Source organism: Anopheles darlingi, chromosome 2, assembly GCF_943734745.1.
Source record: "Anopheles darlingi chromosome 2, idAnoDarlMG_H_01, whole genome shotgun sequence".
Lineage (NCBI taxonomy): Eukaryota > Metazoa > Arthropoda > Insecta > Diptera > Culicidae > Anopheles > Anopheles darlingi.
In genome coordinates this window covers 27,907,138-27,924,753 of record NC_064874.1, presented here as the reverse complement: position 1 = coordinate 27,924,753, position 17,616 = coordinate 27,907,138, and the positions used below count along the sequence as shown (strand labels likewise).

The following is a 17,616-nucleotide window of genomic DNA, read 5'->3' as shown; positions in this document are numbered from 1 at the left end:
CCCAGGTAATAGAAGGGAGTCACAAAAAAGGTATTCTGTTGTGAAAAGAGTTAAAGCAAAACAGCTAGTTCACTTGGAATTCCCTTCCGTACGGCTGGATTTCCAGAAGTATCGAGTGAACAATAGCCGGGGATCGTCTCAAGAATGAATATTGCGAATAAAGAAAACGTCGCGGTGGTCTCAGTTACTCCCGCTATTCACCGGCAAAAACCGGCGAATTTACGAAATTCCAGGAACGCACGTGTACAGTATGCTGCCGGCAGAATTCAGGCGATGAGCAGCACTTGAAGTGGCGGTTCCGTTTTTTTCTTTCTCTCTCCCGAAAGAACAATATTAGTCTTCAAATTTGAAATTCGAGAGGTTCGAAATGTTAAAAGCCTTGGAAATGCATAGATCGGTCATATTTTGCGGAGTGCTGCGGAATCTTGAGATTCAAATTGTTTTCGTCCGAGCGATGAAATGTAGAATAATAAGTAAACATATCCTACCCACGAGGCGGTTCAGTTCAAGATTTTCTCACCAGCAGGGCAATTCTCTATTCTTCAAAGCACCCTGGGCGCATAATAAATACGGGGTGCCTGTGAGAATCATAAAATCATCTGAGATATAAAGATTATAGTTTTCTATCGTTATGATTTTTCTCCTTTTCCATTTTCTTTCTTTTCTGAGGGATATTTGAACTGAAAATAGTGAAATTTTTGATGATTTTTCGCTAATTTAATTATTTAAAATTATATATAGAATAGCAATTACGGAATGGAACCTTAACCACCAGTAATCAGTCTCAATAAAAACAATTCAAATAATCAATTAATGGAACTGGCCAAGAGTTTGCACGAAAAATAGTGCGAAGGCAGAAGACAAGTATCAATGGAAAAGTATTAGCAAATCAATATTTACTCAATAAAATGCCGTTCGAATTGCCTGGGGATGAAAAGAAACTGTAGAAAAGCTAGATTTAATTTAATTTATTTAATTTATTTAAAAGTGTTCGCCGTCGTAAACATAAAATGCCATAAAATCCTTATCACAAAACTGTTCAATCAATCTAATTGTGTACCTTAAAGTACCAATGGTTTATTGCTTTAATGTGAGCAATTAAAGCACCTTTAATCGGACCTTTTAATCCAATTACTAACAATAGAGTCTTGCTCAAGGCGGCCAAGTTCATCGAAAGTCCGTGGTTAAATTCATGTGTTTATTGTGAATAACTTTTCAATTAATATTCCTATCTATCGGGAACTTCGTATCGCACCCCAACATCGCAGGCTATGATTTTCGGAACGAAATGACATGCACTTTGGTTTGTGGTGGCCCCAAACGGGCCTTAAACAGCCGTGCAACCACACAGGAAGGCAACGTGGGGATTGGCAATCCGGTGGTGCGAGCACGTGTGCTGGCAACCTTCCCTGCGTGATTCACGAGTGTATTCGCAACGCTGTATTCCGGTTACCAAGCCACGTTCGGACGAGATCGTTGCCGTGTTTTTAAAAAGTATTCACAATATTCTGGCGTGCGGGATGCTCTTTTCCTTGCAAAAAAAAACGATTTTCTTTATTTTTTGTTTATTTTCACGCGGTTCTTCTGTTTTTTTTTTATTGTTTCGTGAATCCAGATGGCCAGATTGGCAAACGCACGCCAGTCTCTTGTCCGCCTCATCTCTTTCTCTCTTTCTCTATCTCTCTCTCTCTCTATCTCTCTTTCTCTCTCTCTCTCTCTCCTCTCTCTCTCTCTCTCTCTCTCTTTCTCTCTCCAACGGTTATGCTCAGTTTTATGTTGTCGGTGGTGCGGAGTCAGCGGGACGATGGTGGCGCCTGGTGATGCAGCCGATGGATTGCGCGAGCGCGAGATTGCGTGGTATGGCCCATCGCCATCGTGGTATGGCAGCCTCTCACCGGCCATCATTCGCTCACGGCACTTCGTTGATTCAGCTTCAGCCAGCGCGTGTTGTCCGGCCGTCGTAAAAACGGGTTAATTTGTTGTGTCCAACATACGTTCCGTTGATCGGGGAGGGCTCGTCAAGGTGTGTTCGGTGGTTCTCTGTACCAAGAATTCCCAACAGTGCAGTTACAGTTACGCATTCATTCAACCGCATTCCGGACGTCAAGAGGGTTGAGTTTCGAAAAGTTTTCTGGCCTTGTGTTTAGCGCGTGACAACCCCTTTTTCTATGCTGCAAGTGGTGGTGCCGCGACTGTTGATATTGTTCCGTGGGTACGCACGACAGTTTCTGTGTGTTTGTGTGTGTTTGGGTTCTGTTTGCTTCGGATCTTTGTTTGTCCGCTCCTCCGGCAAGCCAAAAACTCGGTTGCAACAAGCGAGTGGCGACGGCTGTTCCCCCCAACAAAAAAAAAAGGTCGCGCTTCCTCCCACTTCCCAAAAGTGCGTGGTGCCGACTGGCGTCGTGCGTGTGTGCGTGTGTTAACGTTAAACGTGTGAACGAAAAGTGACAAAGAAGATTGCCGAAAAGCAAGGGGTTTATTGCCGCCAGTGAAAAGCCGGAGATAAAATAGGCAGTTGCGGCCATTTTTACCAACAACCGTCGCCATCCGGGTTTGCCTTTTGGTGGAATCTTCGCGGTGCTACGGTACTACACAATCGACGGCTTTGTCGTGTGCATATCGACGTGCCGTCTGAGCAAACAATCTAGCAGGCGGGTTAGAAAAAAAACCCTTCGAACCACTACGCTACAGACAAACGGAAGTAATTGCTGGCCGCAGGTGGTTATTCCTTTACGAAGCAGCTGCTTTCGAGCGAAAAGGTAAGTGTCGATGACCCAACAAACCCAAAAACCAGAAACTTCGACGCCAGATGACCGTGCAAACATGCAACGGGGCCGCTAGGTTTTCGGCGTTCGCATTCGCGACGCCACGCCACGCGAGGCCACGCGCTATAGTGTACGTGACCACAGCACCGATGGCCAGCGCAAATGCCGACGACGGTGTCTGGTAATGCGATCAGCTCCCCAAAAACACCCTTGGTGCAGGGGTTGAATCGTGTGCTTGGTTGGGGATGGTAACGGTACGCGGTGAGGAACATCGCGGTCGCGGATGATTAATTGAAGTTATTTTGGGAGTGTCTGGTTGGCACAAATGACGGTCACAGGTTGGGCTTGCAACGATGGCCGCCCAATGATGTGAACGAAAATGGTCCAGAGCAGCAGCTGGACACGAGTCGTGGGACAGGTTTCGGTTGGTGTGGAAGGCATCACATTTCGCTTATAATGGGCTTCTACATGCGCCATGTTCGGCATTAATTACAACACAACGGTTACAATAATGGTCGTTGCAGACTACTTCGAGCAGGGCCTCGTGTTGTTATGCTGGCATTTCTAATAACGTGGCATCAATGGGGAGCAGAAAACACATAAAATATAAAATATTGTTTATGCTACTGGGAATTTTATCATAAGCATGTTGACTAAAACAAGAAGAGCATAAGATAATCGTTAGTAGGGATTGGTAATTGATAACTGCACCGAAACGAGCGTCTCAAAATCTCGCTCAGTTAAAAAAGGTATTTCATCTTTAGACCGCGAATTATTAAACAGTTAACATTAAACTTTAAAAATAGTCGGTGAAAAAGGCCAACAACTAAGTATGGAAACTAGAAAAGGAATGGAATTAACAGGATCGTTAAGCATTTCAAACGAATGTAGAAGAATAATGGAAATTGGCTCGAAATAATCTAACCAAAAATCAACAATTGACTTTACATTAAATAGATTAAAGCCGTCGAATGTGCTGCAGTAATATGTGCAAAGCAGAAACATTCCGAACCAATTTTAGTTTCGCCGTTACGAATGACAAAAACTGCGGTTTTACTTAGGCAGCAATTCAATGCTTCGGTTCACCGATATGTTCACTCCTGAAATATGTAGCATAAAGAAAAAAAAAAGCTAGATTTGTATTTAAACGTCCTTATCTGACAAGCGGTCGAAAATTGTGAACTGAAAAGTGATCGTCATCGTCATTAACTTCCATCGTTAATGAGCATGAATAAGTAAATTTGTCGACCAAAATGCATTTGGAGAAAACTATCCAATTGGACGATAGGTTGGTTGGTTTATTCAATCAAAAAGTATGTTGTATAGAGAGTATTTCTCAAGTGGAGATTAAAGATATTTAAGTGAAAGATAAGTATCGCAAATAAAGCAAAATTTCTTCCAATTTTAAATCCACTTTCAAATAAATACTCAGCAATAATTGGAACAAGGATTATGCAAAAGAGTGTGTGAACCCCAAGCCGTGATTTCCGGTACGAAGTATTTCAGGGTTTTAAAGTTGTCCTCAAAAGTCGCTGTATAACATCCTTTATCACTTCCACGTACACAACACGTCGAACCGAGCCGCTCATGGCCCTTTTGACCCCAGACGTACGGATTTTCTTTATTCCTCCATAACAGAGCATCGCTTTTCGCAGTTCGTAGCCCATGTGCGTTCTCGGTGATCAGTATTTGATAGTTTTTTTTAATCTTGTTGTATGTTTGCTTGGACCGTTTTGTGGAGCTGAGAATACGATTATCAAAGTGGTGGCAGCATGAGGTGTCTGCTTTTTTTTTTGTTTGTTACCACCGCAACTTCTAGGGATGCCCGTTGACTGGAGCTAACGAACACAATGTATGTCGACATAATAGCCAGTAGATTATGCTGCTAATGGAGAAAATAAACGAAATGCATGGGCGTAAAGGTCAGGTCACTGTCTTGAAAGGGAGAGGTGAAGATGCTTATAGCGATAAGAGAGGAAACACAATAATCCTCATTGCCATAAGGCATGTGGCATGAGTTCGGAAAGACAATTTCACAATATTATTAACTAGTTTACTAGGCTGTGACGGTCTGATGTTTAATCTGGAAGTTTTATAGGTTTACAAAACGTGTACTCAATGATGTTGTAGTTATGCTGCACTGTTTTATGTTGTTCAACAGAGGAGCAAACCTAAATTCAATTTATTGTAAACGAAAGTGTCCAACGTGAATAAATTAATAACGTGAAATGTTCATTTTAATTGGTTTGTTCTAAGTGTAATCTTGGATTTCGAATAAGGATATTCAGAAGACATTCGTTTGGGACATTCGTTATGCATTGTGGATGACCATGTCATGTCGCACAACGTGCCGACGGATGCTACGCATGATTGTGTCTTTTTGTCTAATGTTGAACAGTAACATGCTACAACTAAACAATGGATAGAGCTAAATATGTTAAAATAATTTAAGAGTTGAAATGAATGATTTACGATTAACAATACATTACTTTTTTTCGGAAGTTTCAAACTGTTAACTTCTAATCGTGAATATGATCCAGTTTTGATATGTTTAGAACCTCAAATCTATCCATTTAAATTCTACGGTTTCTCAATAGTGCATGACATTATATTTTCAGTTCTTCTTTATTATTTCCTCTGCTTCGTATATTCTTATCTAACGAACCATTCTCGTATTCTTCGCAGACAATCCCGTTAGCAGACCTCGTCTTCAAGTTCATCGAGCTCTCTTCCAACACCAACTTCGTTACCATAGTGATGTCTTCTGGTAAGGCGACGACAGCTCCAACCGAGCAGCCGGCGACGGTCGACGATCTCCAAATGCCGTCACCGGCGCGTAGCGATTCACCGTTGTCACCGAGACCGGCAGGCGGTGGCGGCATACCACCGGTCGCCAACTTCTCCGTGATAAACTACGGTAAGTCCAACAACAACGGATCACCGATTTTTTTCCATGAGTCTGGCACCACGTGACCGGAACTGAACGACCGTTTGCTTAGGCACGGATTGCGGACGTTCACAAAGGAACGTGCCGCGATCATCCGAAGGAAGAATTGATCATAGTGGGAAGAACTGATCTGGGTAGGCGAGGTGTTGGACGACGATGAGAGCGGAATCGCGAATTAAACAGCGATCCTCACGAAGCCAGCAGAGCATATCGATGATTAAAAGCGATGAGAATGCTCAACTGGAGCCAGCCGATCGTGTAGGGTAGGTCAGTTGGGATTGCCCGCGATGTGAGCCTTCCTCGTGCTTCTCCTCTTCCACAGATGATCCACAGTTATCTCGTGGTTACTCTGTACGTGTGTGTGTGTGTGTTTGTTCGTGTCATTACCAGTAGCACGTTTAGTTCACTGTCGGGGCCCGCGATTGCCGTTGATTGCTTACTTACTGCGGTTCATTTCATGGCGCATCCGTCACGTGTTTTGCTGACAAGCGTCGCGAGTAGGTGGTGCGTGTGTGTGTGTACATGAGTCTGGCCACCCTACGACGACGAATGGCAACGAGTCCGTTAGCAACCATTAACATCCTCATCCTCATCAACCGCGAATGCGCGAGGGAGTTATGTGAACGTTCGCGATATTCGCGGCCTACACGACGGCCACGGCGGCTCTCAACCATCTTGGCCAGCATTTGAAGCGCGGTTTAACGCGCGTTTTTCGTGGGACCGAATGCGGTGCGCGGTTCGCGGTCGTTTGCGTCGTTTGCATCCAATTATAGAGGCGTCGGGTTAAACGGTGGTGGACTGGTGGGGGGTACGGTCATCGGTGGTGGGTGGTGGAGCGGACACGCAACGAAAGTAAAAGTCTCTCGACGACCGGCGGGCCCCGGTACATGCACGCCTGTTTCAGTTCGTGGCGGTAATGTAATTGGTTCGTTCTGGCCACCGACACCGGATGGAAACGGAAACTTGATGATGCTTCTTTTGGTTGGGTAAACACATCTCGCTTCTCTCCTCCCACTGCCACCTGCTGTTCACGGTGGAATGTTGTTTGTTCCGCAGCATGCCACTCCTTGGTGTTGCGCACTTAACGGTATTAAGAAATGATACTCGGCGAGAGGAAGAAGCTCTTATGGATTCTTGGAACAAGTATCTGAGTAAAGCGTTCCCTCCCTTCCTTTCCCTGAGGGTTCCTTGTTTGCTAGAAACAATGGTTAAAAGAGTTGTGACCATTCGTCGAGTCCAACGCTGACGTGACGTACAGTAGATCACTTGCAGCGACACGTGATGACGACGGCATACACCGGTTGTGACTAATCAGCTACGATTTCACTCAAACCTCGAAACCTCCCTCCAGTTCTGCGTTGGTCGGTCACTTCCGGACAGGGTAAATGATTGTCCTTCGGGTTGGTTTCGACGTTTGTGCCGAGCAACAGCGAATGCAGTTGGGCATTGTAAGCGGCTTAAGTTGTAAGTTCTCCATTTCCGTACTACGTTTCGGACACACTCGTCACCTCGGGAGTGTGGAAGGGGTGTGTTGCCAAGGGCTAATGCTAGTTTTCCTATTCCTCAATCTTTTTTTATATGTGCTTAGCGACGATCATGTAACAAATGTTGCTGTTGTGACAAGTTCTGATTGAAGTGAAGTTTCTTTTTTTATCAATCGATTGATTTTAAGCTAAATTTAAAGATATCATCGATTTGATCAATTGAAACGATCATGGCTCGTCATAACAATGTTCAAACTGAATCTGACAAAACAGAAGTACTGGTTACATGAACATGCCGTTATGCTCGACTGGTAAAGAGATCTTTCCAGTTAAAGAGTTAAAGAAAGAGAGAACAATTGAAATCATACATATTATCGCTCAGCGACAATCATACAAAACGATCATACATCTTGTTTTTAGACTTCAGGTTAAAAGAAATGTACTTCAAAGTGCATTAGTAATTCATTTAGCGTATTCGGTTTCTGTGGGAAAATGATTATGCTAATTTTGCACGATTATGCTTAAAAAAGCGTAGTTTGCAATGCAAATATTACATTTGTTCTTCTTATCGGTATTGCTTTTGCACTTGTGTTTTGTTACAGGATTTTACTTAGTAAAGAAAATTGTACTAGTAAACTGCTTTATATGGAAACATTTTTTTTCTCACAATGTATTTATCTCTTGTTTGTTGAAACGCACCATTTGTTTCAACAAACTACACTATAACACTAAACTAACGCATCGTGTAAAAGCGTTTACCTCGTGGCTGTACCACGTCTGAACTGTGTTTACGTCTCAAATGTAGGTCAAGAGAAGAGATAAGATGATCCCCCGCGGCAGTGAGAACGCAATGCCAAACCCTAAACTCTACTGCAAACACCTAATCTTCAAGAGTTGTAGCAAACTTGAACGCCATCCTTCCATCGATCCATCGAGTACGTTGGAATGGATCGGAAAGAGTTTAAGTGCGACCACCGCTTGGTGGTGGATGTTGCCGACGCACTACTTCCCCTCTCCCCCCCTCGTTACCATCGCGATTCTCCTTTAGTAGCCGCACTGAAGTGGCGGATTGCCACGGCAACAACGCGCGAATAGTGATCGCGCACAAGGAGAGTCGCCACCACGAGTAAACACAAGCAACGGAATCGAACACGTGACACCGACCGACCTCCGGTTCTCGAGCGCGCTGCCTCGTGAAGTAAAAAAAAAGTGAATTACTAATGCATGCACAGCAAAGCAGCTCCTCTCTTATCCTGCCGGTCCACACATTCCGAGTGGATTAACTTGAGCCAACAGCAGCAACAGCAGGAAATTGAGTAGAGAGTGAGCCCTAAGGATGATGCTTTTAGCCGAAAAAATAAGAAATTCATGATTTAGCGAGCTCAGCCAACTCGCATTCTGTGGCGCGACCAGACATGGCCGTCGTGTTGTATTTCTTTTTCCTCCGATTCCGATTTCAATCCGGGGAAGGATTGCAGTTTCGCACGAAAGTAGTGTTCGAGCTCACGCGCGATCGCTAAATAGCACGTGGAGCTGTGGCTGACTGCGAAGCTGGTCAGTTTCAGTTGGATTTCATTTGTTACACCCCACCGCTGCACCCACCTCCCACCGATCCATTAGACGGAGCACATCGTGGTTGTCGTCGTCATCGTCACCGTTCTGACGGAAGCAACTGGCTGGATGCTCCTGGTAACTGGTGCGCACGTTCATCGAGCTACGGCCCTGGTCTGACGGAGGAGGAAAGGAGTCAGTGGTCGCACTACTCCAATCGCCGAGGAGTGTCGCGACATTATCAACCACCATCGGTCTCGTCCACGTGGTTGTCGTGCGCCCTTTCGCTACGGGGGCTGCACTGGCAACGTGGTTACTACACAATGATCACGGAACCGAGTCGATGACGAAGACGACGACCGTTCGTCGCCGTCGTCGCCGTAGCCGATGAGGTGCGGAGTGTGTGTGTATGCTGCTGCTGCTGCTGCTGCTGCACGTTGTTTGCCGGGTGGCGTGTGAAGCACATGGCAGACCGCGATGTGGTACGCGTTTGTTGATGGCGTGTCTACTTGCTATGCGTTTGGGTGTCGCGCGCCTAGCAATGTGCGCGAACGGTGTACCGTGAAGCACGATCGGCCATGTGCTGCTAGGCTAGGAGGTGGACAGCAGCTCTAACTATGCCACGGTACTCTAGCAACAGCACACGGACGGGAAGGCAAGGGTTGTTGGTATAGGCCTAGTGGTGCTTCGTCGGGATAATTAGCAGCGAATTGGTTAATGGCAGGGAGTGGAGGTGAATAACCGGTCGCAGCAGGTGTGTTTTAAGAGGGGTTTGGAATTTATGATTCTTTTCATTGAGTTTTCTCGGGACGTTGATAATGATGATCCGCATTGGCGCCAAGGAGAGTCATAGATTAGCTCATCACGATGAACGATTGTTCCTAATGGGTGTATACGGATTGTCTATGACATGGATTCCATTCCACCTCCAGGGTCGCCAGCTCGTGTTCGTTTTATGCTGTAATTCGGTTTCAGGTTTCATTCAAATGTCCTGTCCAAACGTGATTAGTACATCCAATTCCAAGGCTACGTCTTATAGTACGATGAATTGGCCGCTTCAAATGCTGTATAGAGCCTATATGGTATCGGTACTTTTGCAATACAAAGCTCTTTTGTCATACTTTCCCTCGAATGTTTCGTTTTTATCCAGTATTAGTGCCCATTACTATTAGACAATTAGAAATACAGTTTTTTTTTCGTAATTTCACGGCTTTTATCTTTGGTTGAAAAAAAAGATAGAAATTTTTAAGAGCATGTCCCATCAATATTTTTTTAAATTTTGTTATTCACAAAACGCTCGCTGATTGCGTATCGTAGATTGCTTTAATTGACCGCAAACTAGAGCTGTTATGAAAACAGTTGACAGCTTGGTCATGTAATGGCTACTGGTAACTGGCTGGCCAATGTGCATTAAGAACCCACTGCTTGCAGATCATGTCCGCAAGTGCTTCGGAACGTGATCAGGCTGTGTGTGGCGTGGACGGAGTGTTTTTATTTTGTCGCACCAAGAATATTTTTATTCAAATCCGCTGCCGGGAGTGACGAAGCGGTAGCCCGACGACCAGCGTAGTAGTCGTTGCAACGGTCGTCGCATACATCCTCCTTCTCATTGGACAGCCGGTCACCTATTGTCTGGTGTAGCGAAAAGTCCACACTGAAGTGTGCGGGAATGGATGAGATCATGTCGCGATGTGATGTGTAACGTGACCTGCGGGGATGTAAAGAGCCGCTTCGCGAGATTGATTTGCAATGTAGTGGCGATCACGTAAGGCGTCTTTATCGGGAGCTTTCGATCCGTTCCGTTTCACTCATGATTTGTCCATAATGTCGCGGATAGTCACTAGTCAATTCACCAAAACGCTGGTGTGTGTGTGTGTGTGTGTGTGTGTGTGTGTGTGTGTGTGTGTGTGTGTACTGGACCCCGTTTATACAATGTATTAAGATCTGCCTGTTATCATAATTGTGACCATCTGTTTTGTGTTCGTTCTTCGTTTCAGTCGGTAAAAGTCAGAAGCAATCTGCAGTTTGTAGGCTGTCTGGACGAAGCAGGACGGCACCGTACGGGAAGAGCAGTCCCCGGCCGTGCGTCATCAGTGGGCCCGAGCCGCAAATTGATGAAACGACAAGCTCATCGTCGACATCGTCCAGCAGCGAGTTCAGCTGCGGAAGTAGTACCAGTATCAGTAACAATGGCAGCACCGTCAGTAATAGCAACAGCAGTAGCAGCAGTTGCAGTGGTGCAAACATCCACTGTAGCACCAGCTCAGAGCCGAGCGATCCGATGGACAGTATCGATTCGATGGAAGATGGTAGCAGCAGCAGCATGGTTGGCCACCGGGTGCGGAGTCGACGATCGATGAGCGTATCGTCGAGCGGCTGTTCCAGTTCGATGGACGATCGAAATTGTGATTTCTCACCGTTGGGAAGCATCGTTAGCTGCCAGTAAGTGGAGGAACTGAGAATGATCCTAGCGCTTGTGATAGAGTGTAACTAATTGTCCTTTATCTATTTGTGTTGTTGCAGATGCAATTCGTACAGTATGTCTGATTTTGATGACGATGGTTTCCGTGAGGATAGCAGCGTTTCGACCGCGTACGCAGTAATGTCCGCTTCACGGTCGTACCAGTCGCACCATCCGCTGCATCATAACCATCAGAATGTACCGCATCATCCGAACAATCACAAGGGTCTGTTCGATATAGCGCTGAAGACGGTACGATTGATTCGGCGTAATCAGGAGCTGCAGCTACGCTTGTCCCAGTTGCAGGAGGAAACGAATGCCTTCATCGAATCGGTAATGGCCAATCCGGAGAACGAGACGCTACGCAGCCAGTTCTATGGACCACAGAGTAAACAGAGGATAACAGCTCCATTGACGGTACAAAAGTGAACAGCCATACTACACCCGCCTATCCTGCGGGATCATCGTCATAGAGAATAGACTGCAGAGAAAAAAGGCTTCTTCAGAAATGAATCGGGGTTGATTTGAAGGAGATTCAATCAAACGCATCAAATGTGTAAAGCGCTACAAATGAAGAAGAAGCTATGGACACACACTCTCTCTTTCTACCTTCCCTCTGATTCACCGGTTGCCATCTATATGCACGTAACGTTGTTCAGATTCTGGCAACATCTCACCATCAACATACTCAGTGGACGACAGGCACATCCTCGGTGTCAGTGGTTCTATTTCGGTGATTCGATTGACACTGACGCTATCGCTGGCCACTCTATGTTCTATTTATTATCCATCATATTTACGACACATAAAAGATGTACAGCGTAGTCGAAGTAGTGCAGTCAAAGCATACACATAGTCCGGAATCGCGGGAAACAAGACACCAGACACTGCTAGCGTAGCGCTAACGCGTATCAAACTTCCCATTATCAGTAGCATTAGGTAGAAACAGAAACTCTTTTCTATAAGCAATCATACTACAGTCTGTTGTGAGATCAAAGCGTAATATTGTGAAGGCTTTTGCTGGATTTTGATGCATTTTGGGGATATGAAATGAATGTAAATGTGGTAGATGATAGTGTTTGCGAAAACAAGATACGTTAGAACGGTAGGAAGGATAGTGTAGGCACTTAACACGAGCTCAATGTTGTTCCAATTGCTTGGCTCTTTACTGTCTGCTTCCAGTGTTTATCAAAATCGATCCAATCGATTCAACAAGTGATAGCGTCAAAAGCAACTCTCCGATAGCTGTGCATAACTTTTACGGAGTGTATAAATCGGGGTGGTAATTAACTATCTGGCAGCTTTCTTTTGCTTTGTCATCAACCTTTGTTTCTCAAAATTTCAAGATAAGCTGTTTCGTTCGCTATTAGCACGCTCGTAATTGTGGAAATTAAATAATATTTTTCGTAGCTGCAGAGTCGTCACTTTCTACAAAAGATTATTGTTGCGCACATAATTTGTTTTTGTGTTGTAATACTTCCGTAATTATAAAAAAAAGAGCTGCAATAAGAACTAGTGTTGAACCAGTTAAACAATATCCCAGTAATTTTGAAAACCAGCAACAACATTGAAAATTATTCTAAAGAAGGATAGCGATAGTGAATAAAAATGAAGCAAATAATGGAATCATTATGCTGTAATAGTAGGTAACAGATAAGGGAGGACGTTAGGTAAGAAAAAAGCTTCTGTGAAGATGGGCGCAGATTTATCTCAATCATACGTATAAGAGAGTTGACAGTAAATAACAAGTTTTGCTGGCAAATTACACTAATCGTGTAACTAACAATCGATTGCCATTCTTCATCGTTCGAAGGGAAAGGTAGATGCAAAAAAGAACATCCAAGTGGTATTTATATTTAAATAACTTTAGTGAAGCGCTGGAAGGTGATTAACACGGAAATAAATCGAATGGTATCCTTTTCCATTCGTCATCGAAACACATAATTAAATGAGGTTTGCGTTCAGTTACGAAAGAAATTAATCGAATATCGATCAATCTAGCACAAGGATCGTTTGAGTTGGCGGATCTTTTAATGCTGAGTTTTTTGAATTCTTTATCTCTTAATTATTGATCGAATTATCATATTTATTGAACAAAAATTATTCAGATCCTCAACTTGTGCTCGAACTCAAAACATAATTTTTTGTTTGCTGCGCCCAAATGATATTGCCTAAGGCTCAATTCTTTCTTGTGGGTTTTGATCTTTATTAAAAGAATTCAATAAGGATTATCTTTCTTGTTCAATATTAAAAATGGTTCAATATTAAAAAAACAATTATATGTTTTAAATCTTAATCACATAAATAAAACCATTGTTCCTGTAAGGATTCGAACTCTAGCCTTCTGGTCTCCAACGTGTGACGGTTCGTTTCTATGAAAATATGGAGACTGACATTTGTAAGGCTCTGTACCAGTTATGCTCTGGGCGGTGCATGCCCTCATTTTTATGAAACAAAAACAGTTGAATTAAAATAAACCTTACGAATAAAATCGAAAGTTTTCTCTTTATTCTAGAAAATGAAGCTAATTTTGTTCTTAACATGTTTTTGTTTGCATTCACTTGAGTTTTTAAAATCAATAGCTGTTCTACTGGCACAGTGCGCGTGTGTCTGGCGCTAGAACTCCCGCTTTTATGAGCATTTTATGGACTACCGCAAATTGATTGACTAGTTTAATATCTCGCGCCAACACTGCAACATTCAGGACGCACTATTGCACCTGATTGTTCCAGTGCTGCTTCACCAGATCGGCCGCCTTTTCACCGACCATTATAACTACCCCGTTGGTGTGCGCTGACGGGATGATGGGGAAGATGGAAGCATCCACAACCCGCAACCCACGTATACCATGCACCCGCAGTTCCGGATCAACGACCGCCTCGGGATCGCTAGCCGGACCCATCTTACATGTCCCCGATTGATGCTGTATGCTGGCGCCTACCTGCCGCAAACAGCACCGCCAGTAATCGTCCGACCGGAAGCGATACGCCTCACAACCGTAGAAGGGCGTCTCGAGTAGCCGCGCCTCGTACTTGGCGAAGCTATCCGACTCCCCGATGGCCACGGCCAGCTTAATGCCCTCGACCATGGTGGCCAGGTCGTCCGGATGATCGAAGAAGTTACCCTCCATGTGCGGCCACTGGAACGGATTGCGGCTCTTTAACCACACACGCCCACGGCTCTTCGGACGCATCAGCACGGGCGCAATACCGAACGCGTGCTGTCCGCGTGCACCTCCGAACGTACGCTCGTAGAACTCTCGTGTCATACCGAAGGTGTGGCGCAGTGCACCGGACTCATCGTTATTGACCGCACCCGTCCCTAGCACTAGCTCCACGTCCGGATAATCGTCCGGTGACCGTGAACCGTTCGTCTTGACGAACGCAATACCCTCGGCACCGCCGGGCAGTGTGAAGGGGCCACGACGAGCGATCAAATAGTTTAGGAAGTTAGCCGGACGTCGCATATCACGCTCCCGGATCGTAACCGGACTGTTGACGGTAAAAACGAGCCCGGATAGCGTCGAGTGGTCCTGCAGATTGTAGCCAACGCGTAGATCCTTCACCACCGGTATGCCGAGCTCTGCGAGATGCTCTCTTGGACCGATTCCGGATAGCATCAGTAGCTGAGGTGAAGCGATGGCACCAGCGGCCAGGATCACCTCCTTCCGCACCCGGACCGTGTGCGATCGCTTGTTCCTGGTAAACTCTACCCCGAAGGCTGTCTTCGTGATCGGATCGATCAGGATACGGGTAGCCCAGGAACGGGTTGCGATATGTAGGTTCGGACGTCCAGCAACCGGTTTGAGGTATGCTCGTGCTGCACTACATCTCTCCCCATCCACCATAGTGGCCTGTGCTTTGTAGAATCCGAGCTGTAGCGGATCGTCGGGAGCAATGTGTCGGTAACCTAACCGACGACCGGCCTCGATGTACCGGGCCAACATTGGCGTTTCGTAGGAACTTTCCTCGATGTGCAGATAACCGTACGGATTCGTCGGACGGCCTTTGACCAGTTCGGCCTTCTCAAAGTACTTCCACACATCCTTGGCACCCCAACCATAGTTACCGGCCTCTTCCCACTCATCATAGTCCCGTTGGTGACCGCGGCCATATAGCAGGAAGTTGATCAGACTGGTACCACCGAGACCGCGCCCTTTCGGCCAGTAGCAGACACCGTGCTCGAGGCCACGGCATGCATTCTTCATTGGATCCGATCGATAGCCCCAGCTGTAACCTGCAATGAAATACACGAAACAGGCGCCATCATGCGTCATTGGAGTCTTACATCGAACCACTCACTCAACTACACTTACCGGTGGCCGTGGTCAAGCCCGCCGTCAGTGGCACATTCGAGACGGCGTTCTCCTCCTTGCCCACCTCCAGCAGCAGCACATTCCAGCCGCTCATCTCGCTTAACCGGTTGGCCATCACCGATCCACCGGATCCGGCACCAATCACCACGAAATCGTACTCTTTGCGTAGCTGTTTCGGGGCCTCCGGGATCGGTATGGATGCGTTTGGGCCACGGCGCATCAGCAAGCTCAGCTCATCGAACAGAGTCTCCAGCACGTACGAGGGACCACTCTGGGTCTGCACGAACGAAGCCATCATCGCGAGCATCAGCGCAACCATGGCAACGAATCGTAGTGGCGCCATCGACCGCAGCGTCCATGTTGAGTGCATCATCTGTCAGCCCTGGATATGGAGAGAAGTTGAATTAGATGGACATAGACCGATGTTTCGAGTGATCATCTTCATTGTGGCATTCGCTTTCATCGATCGATCGGCTGCGCGATGCTGGTCTCGAGTTACGCGAGTCGAAGTTCACGATTTTCGCGGTCCTTTGTTCGGGTGTACGGGTACGGCACTCCATGGCGCAAGGCCATACGCCATTTACCACTCTTCTGCTCGGCTGCTTTCAACCCGTTTGCCAATTACTAATTGTGCTCAACCAGTTCCGAGTACGGTCCGGAGGGGGCCTCGGACCTCGGGTTTAACCTTCGTTACCCGAGCATCTTCTGTGCAGATCCTCGCGGATTGCCGCCTTCTCCCAGACCAGCTCCGTTGGCGCCATCCACATCGCAATTTGATGTCGGTGGGAGTTGATTGATTGCCTTTGTGCAAACATCAACGCGCAAATCATCAGTGTGGCCCCAACAGGTGGTCATCCTCGCCATTTTGAGGGCCCTATTTTGATCGAGAATTGTTTTTGTCGGAACCCGCATCACAGGCCGCAGTTTTCATTACGGACCTTGGATCTGTATCGGTGTATCCGAGTTGTGTGGATGTCTTCCGCTCTACTCTCCGTGTCTTTGGCTATTAGGATCACCATTTAAACGATTCCATAACCCCGGGACACGACTCGTGAGCAGGCAACAGAAGTCAATAGTAGACCAACGCGGGGGTTTGCTCTGTCACTGTTTAGCCTCCGCGCATAGGTAGTTGAGAATGCCGATCCGATTCGACCGGTTAAGGTTGAGCGGAAAATTAAAATGTCAATGACAAATGGCCGCTGGCGTGAGCGGCCAGTGTACCTCTGAAGGAGGCAGTTAGTTAATTATGGTTATTGAAGATCGTTTGGACCATCGCTGGGCTGCTAGCAGTGGCCTGAGCTGGTATTGCATTGAGTTTAGGCTTTAGTTTTTGTTACAGAAATGATTCACGCCTGGTTCTAATGACCGAAACATTGTATCGTGACTTGCGACACGTAACGATCTTTGTAAGGTACCTCTGAGATGATTGGTGGTTTACAATAACTCGAGATATTTTGTTTTCTTTTTCATAATTTGCTCTCCAATTTGATCAAAAAATGCAAGTTTACGTTGCTGTTATTGACATTGCATTGTCGAGCTATCATATCAATGTCCTTGCAATCGATTTCTCATAAATGGCCTCATTATCACCACTTAAAATAAGCCTCTTAAGCCTTTGTCTCAAGCGTGATGGACTTTGAATTAGGTACTAAATTTTAATTTCAAACTTTCATCTTCAGTAGCGTACTAACTAAATTTAGTGAATGTAGTTGCGGTGCTAGACCTTCGAGACTCATTGCTGAATATATTTTCCGATACATGGTTTTTGTATCTTGCAAGTAAGTTTTCATTCCGAGTAGAATAAAAGAAACACCACCAAACACAGTCAGATATTTAACGAATTAAGCGCTAGCTTCTACAACCAATGAGTCTAAACCGTTTGTTGAAGTTGCAATGCACCGCTTCAACTTGAAGGCTAAACACAATATCGGATCTAAACCGAAGGCATTGCACGTTGTTGTTGCTTTGCGTTGTGATTGGAATAACAAGTAAACACGTATGCATCTACGGAGAGATAGAGAGGTCTGTTATGATGCAAAAATAGGACCCGCATCAAGCGATCACTCGTGCACACTTCACATTGCTTCACACTC

General features: G+C 45.7%; 2 protein-coding genes across 3 annotated transcripts; one reads left to right on the top strand and one right to left on the bottom strand.

The window, feature by feature from the left end:
- The first annotated feature begins 1,931 nt into the window (after window positions 1-1,931).
- On the top strand, window positions 1,932-13,144 carry LOC125949543 (uncharacterized). 2 transcript variants are annotated; one of them, XM_049676673.1, is made up of 4 exons: window positions 1,932-2,759; window positions 5,451-5,682; window positions 10,745-11,189; window positions 11,271-13,144. In XM_049676673.1, the coding sequence occupies exons 2-4, from the start codon at window positions 5,523-5,525 to the stop codon at window positions 11,635-11,637; spliced, it is 972 nt and encodes a 323-aa protein (XP_049532630.1). In that variant the 5' UTR covers window positions 1,932-2,759; window positions 5,451-5,522; the 3' UTR covers window positions 11,638-13,144. The 2 variants fall into 2 exon arrangements, with proteins under 2 accessions (XP_049532630.1, XP_049532632.1); XM_049676675.1 differs by lacking the exons at window positions 1,932-2,759; window positions 5,451-5,682 and adding an exon at window positions 6,752-7,176.
- Window positions 13,145-13,555: 411 nt separating this feature from the next.
- LOC125949517 (glucose dehydrogenase [FAD, quinone]-like) lies at window positions 13,556-15,895 on the bottom strand. Its single transcript, XM_049676637.1, has 2 exons — window positions 15,524-15,895; window positions 13,556-15,444 (listed from the first exon to the last, which is right to left on the bottom strand). The coding sequence occupies exons 1-2, from the start codon at window positions 15,891-15,893 to the stop codon at window positions 13,919-13,921; spliced, it is 1,896 nt and encodes a 631-aa protein (XP_049532594.1). The 5' UTR covers window positions 15,894-15,895; the 3' UTR covers window positions 13,556-13,918.
- Between the last annotated feature and the right edge of the window lie 1,721 nt (window positions 15,896-17,616).

Excerpts from the sequence above, each read along its gene's own strand:
- LOC125949543 (XM_049676673.1), top strand. The coding sequence starts at position 5,523 with ATGTCTTCTGGTAAGGCGACGACAGCTCCAACCGAGCAGCCGGCGACG. Across the intron at positions 5,683-10,744 it reads CTTCTCCGTGATAAACTACG|TCGGTAAAAGTCAGAAGCAA; the intron begins GTAAGTCCAACA and ends TCTTCGTTTCAG. Across the intron at positions 11,190-11,270 it reads GGAAGCATCGTTAGCTGCCA|ATGCAATTCGTACAGTATGT; the intron begins GTAAGTGGAGGA and ends GTGTTGTTGCAG.
- LOC125949517 (XM_049676637.1), bottom strand. The coding sequence starts at position 15,893 with ATGCACTCAACATGGACGCTGCGGTCGATGGCGCCACTACGATTCGTT. Across the intron at positions 15,445-15,523 it reads GGGCTTGACCACGGCCACCG|GTTACAGCTGGGGCTATCGA; the intron begins GTAAGTGTAGTT and ends ATTTCATTGCAG.